The sequence below is a fragment of the Mastigoproctus giganteus genome, chromosome 7, assembly GCF_048544385.1.
Source record: "Mastigoproctus giganteus isolate SK-2022 chromosome 7, ASM4854438v1, whole genome shotgun sequence".
Lineage (NCBI taxonomy): Eukaryota > Metazoa > Arthropoda > Arachnida > Uropygi > Thelyphonidae > Mastigoproctus > Mastigoproctus giganteus.
Window position 1 is genome coordinate 104,374,762 of NC_143581.1, and position 4,161 is coordinate 104,378,922.

The window sequence follows — 4,161 nt, forward strand, 5'->3', positions numbered from 1 at the left end:
TTCAGTCTTAAATATGAACTGTTCAAAAATAAAAAGAAAGAACTGAATGTTCAAAACACACCGTTTATGTTCTTTCACTTCCTTTGTATTACTGTCCTTAATCACCCGCTTGCTTCAGCTATGATTCTGTATCAGCATCTTTTCTTGCTTCAAACACTTCCATGAGTGAACAACTTTGATTTTCTTTCACAATTAGTCTGTCTTTCCTTATCTTCCAAATCACTCAGAAGAGATGATACATATAATAAAAAAAAACAAACTTTAATATATATTCTTTCAGCATATTTATGAACAATGAATTACTTGATTATTAAAATACATATAGTAATAAATGACAAAGTCTATAAACTAAAATTTCAGTTTCACCAAAGAAACAGAATATATCTAATAGAAAATGATAAATCATTAAAAAAAATGTTTATTTCTTTCTTCTTATTCTCTTTAACGATTGAGTTCTCTTCATCTTTTATTTGACCAATTTGAAGAAAACACATCACTATTTGTAACACCTGTGATGATTTTAGCAAACTGGAATTGAAGATCTCTCTTGAATAGGACGTATAGCACAAAGATATAATGTGAGTATTGCATGATTACATCAAGAAAAATCAAAAGAAAATGCTTTATTAGAAGACTCAGTGATTAAGATGTTCACAAGTTCAGAACGATTCCGATTAAGTGGCAGTCTATTCTGATCTAAGTGGGAACTTCTTGTCTTTCATCTTCTCTTCTCAGATCTAAGCTATTAATGTTCTCTTCGTCAGTGATGTTTCTACTATAATATATTTGGTAAGAGTTGCTTATCTCTTCCATGTTATTTCCACGTTTTCGTAATTTCCACAACACAGTCCCTAAGGTTATAATGATTAATATTCCGGCTGGGACTCCTAACGTGAAAAAGATTGCTTCTTTTGACCAGTTTCTTTCTAAAGGTATGGTAAGTTTTAAATAACCCCATTTATTCCATGCGTGACACTAATAATGACCGAAATCTTCTACACGTACAGACTTAATCATAAGTGAACTACTGAGATTTCTTATTCCTTGCATTTCTATATGTGTGGTCAAATCATCCAAATTCGGGCCTTTCCAAGTCAGATTTTCGACAGGAGGCACATTTTTGAAAACGCAACGAAGTTGAACATCATCTCCAAGACTTGCGAGATGTGAACTGCATATGCCTTCTGGTGGTTCCTTCAGATAAATTAAGGCTTCGTCTTTTACCGACGGAAAATTCGGGATCACTCCTTCACATGAATAACGACCTGATGTTCTTGGCGACATCTTGGGGATCGTTAGAGTAGAAATAATGCCAACTTGAATGAGCTTATCTTCAAAGTACCATTTTACTGTAGGCAATGGGAATCCTCTGACATCGCACTGCAACACAACTGGGTTACCATAGGTTGTGGCAATGTCACTAAGTTTCGTGTTCAAGGTGGGGCCATATGATACCGTAATTAAAAATGAAACTTGAGCTGATCCTAATTCGTTTCGTACAACGCATGTGAAATTGTTATTGTGGTTTTCTCTTCGAATATTCCTGATTATAAGCGTAGCATTTCCTTCCTTTATTAATCGCTCTTCTCCTTTGAACCATTGATATGAGAAAACGTCAGGATTTGCTAACGCCTCACATTTCAACTTAAAACCATCATGCTCACGTGCAATTCTTGAAGTTGCTTTCATGGTAACTCTTGGTTTATATTTAACGATGATTGTTATGGAAATCATCAAAGGGTGAGGATAAGTCACATGATTTGCAATACATGAGAAAGCCCTTTTATCATATTCTGATATCAGAGTAGTTATCCATCTTAAATAGGAAGTCATTCTAATTTTATCTGACCACGGCTCATGGCTAGATTGTATGGATCCTTTTATCATGGAACCATCGTATTTAATCCAGCTTAATGAAGCGGGTGGCTTTCCTGCTATAGACTTACATGTGAGAGTAGCTTGGTCCCCCTCGTTTCCACTGAGAAACGAACCTTCCCCTATCAGAGGAGGCAGAGGTGTGACAAACTGTCAGATTAGCTGTGCTGGATCGGAACTGACGCCCATCCTCAGTATTAACCCGACAATAATAGTCACCTTCATCTGTTAACTGTAATTCAGAAATCTGCAGTGAAAAATCATTCTCTTTAGGAGAACAAACTACTTCATAGTCAGGGAGACCACGGGGTCGATAGTAATTGTCTATATTCTTTCCATTGACAAACCAAGCTACATTAGCTGTAATATTACGAATAAGTCTGCATGGGAAAATCACGTTCTGTCCTGCTATGGCTTCTCTATCAAGCGGCTGAAGAATAAAGATATTAGCGTGCATAGATGTAGTATACTTCAAAATTAGCAATATGACCAGCAAGAACTCTTTCATTTGCACCTCCATCTTCCTGGTCTTCTTCCTATGAAAAGAAATTTTCTATTCCTTTTTTTTTTCTTTCCTCTTGCCCCGGGTATATATATATTTTTAATATTATTTTTGTTTATTTAAGACATAATCCAAAATGTAATCTTTAACTGGAAAGATGAGTGATTAAAAATATTCATTAAATAAAATGTGTGTACCTTCGTTAATTCCTTTTCTTGCTAGAATCTTTCTTTCTTGTTATTAAACTATTAACTTTATCGTATTTCTCTTCTTTTCACGAAACTCTCCTGAACAATCCATTCTACATATTGATTGACCGCAAGAACGGTACAAAAGGACAGGGGGTGGTCCCAGAAGCAGCGAAAAGAGAACCTTCTTGTTGGAAGTTGATCTCTTTTCGGGCAGCCTAAATCATCCAAGTTTATTATCGTCTTCCCCGGTAATGAATTTTTAAGCCAATTCGCCTTTTCTGATCCCTTCACAAAGATGTAACAATAAGGGCGGGTGAGGGGTTTCAACCAAGAGTCGAAGAATGCGACTGAGGATGCTCCTCGTCCCCAAGGCAAGCCTAAAAGTTTATCACAAATCCATAAGTTTTGGGTTTGAAGATATTTTGGTAGGTCTGAAAACCTACAACCCCCTTTAAACACAGTATTTCTTTTCAAACCATCGCAAGTTATTAAAGCAATCTCCTTGGGTGAGAGGGCTCCGGTTGTGTCCCTACAAAACTGCAGGTCTATACAACACCAATTTTCCACGGGAATGGGAAAAGGGGCTGACCCACGCTTTGACGTCATATGGCTAATTTCCGACCGAATTAGTTTAGGTGTATAGACGGGAGTTTCCAAACTTGGGCTGCTCCACTGCTCTTCATATGTATTTCTAACTGTTAAGAAGGATTTTGCGGGAGGTTTGGCTATGTTGGGATGAGAAGAGCTCTCATTTTCTCTCTGTGCTACGAAGAGAGCATATTCTTTGTCCCAATCTTCCTCCTCTTCTATCACTGGAATTCTGTTACTCTCAGTCAGGTAGGGTTGGAACACCCTCCTTTGATTTTCTGTAGTTCTGACTTCTTGCCTAATACGCTGATCTTGCCTGCGGGGTTTGTACACCCTAGGATTGGAACTGGATCTTCCGAAGTCTCTGCTATTCTTCTCTTCACGTCCCTTGGTCTTCTTTATTTCCGCGAGACTATGTGAGTCTGTCATCTGTGGCTGTTTAGCTTCCTTTTCTGCTTCAGAACTTCTTTCCATAATGGCAACGCCCGAGTTTCTTCCTTCTGTTTCTTCTTTGATGACTTGAAGACGATCTGAAAGGATCTCCTTCACTTCATTTTCCATTTCTTTTTGGTCTTCTGGCGACACTCGTACTATGGGGAGTAACCAGGCTAACATCCTGTGAATCCACTGCGAAATTTCTTCCCAAATACGTTGTATGTGCTGCATCCTTTCCGAGTTGGTTTTAATAATGGGAACTATCTTTTCTTTCTGCGGAGAAGGCTAAGAATAAAAATAATATTTTGGTTTCTTGAAATATTTATACAAATATATATACCCCTTTTTTTTTTTTTTTTTTTTTTTTTTAGGTTTTAATGGCGATTTAAAATTATTTTATTATAGATGGTAATTTTCCCATATTGTGGTTTTTTTTTATTTTTTTTATTTTTTATTTTGGGAACTCCTGTACGAAAGCGTAGAGTTGGGAAAGTGGCTCCTTCCACCTGAATGTAGACGGGATCGGATCCATTAATAAAGATGGTGATGTTCCCTGGACTGTGGGTGTCG

At 37.2% G+C, this 4,161-nt stretch overlaps 2 protein-coding genes across 2 annotated transcripts; both read right to left on the bottom strand.

Moving 5' to 3' along the window:
• Window positions 1–975: 975 nt before the first annotated feature.
• Window positions 976–1,833, bottom strand: LOC150083118 (irregular chiasm C-roughest protein-like). Its single transcript, XM_090378393.1, has one exon. The coding sequence runs from the start codon at window positions 1,831–1,833 to the stop codon at window positions 976–978; it is 858 nt and encodes a 285-aa protein (XP_090234519.1).
• A 109-nt stretch (window positions 1,834–1,942) lies between these two features.
• Window positions 1,943–2,332, bottom strand: LOC150083119 (irregular chiasm C-roughest protein-like). The gene has a single exon (XM_090378395.1). The coding sequence runs from the start codon at window positions 2,330–2,332 to the stop codon at window positions 1,943–1,945; it is 390 nt and encodes a 129-aa protein (XP_090234521.1).
• Window positions 2,333–4,161: the final 1,829 nt, after the last annotated feature.

Excerpts from the sequence above, each read along its gene's own strand:
- LOC150083118 (XM_090378393.1), bottom strand. The coding sequence starts at position 1,833 with ATGACTTCCTATTTAAGATGGATAACTACTCTGATATCAGAATATGAT.
- LOC150083119 (XM_090378395.1), bottom strand. The coding sequence starts at position 2,332 with ATGCACGCTAATATCTTTATTCTTCAGCCGCTTGATAGAGAAGCCATA.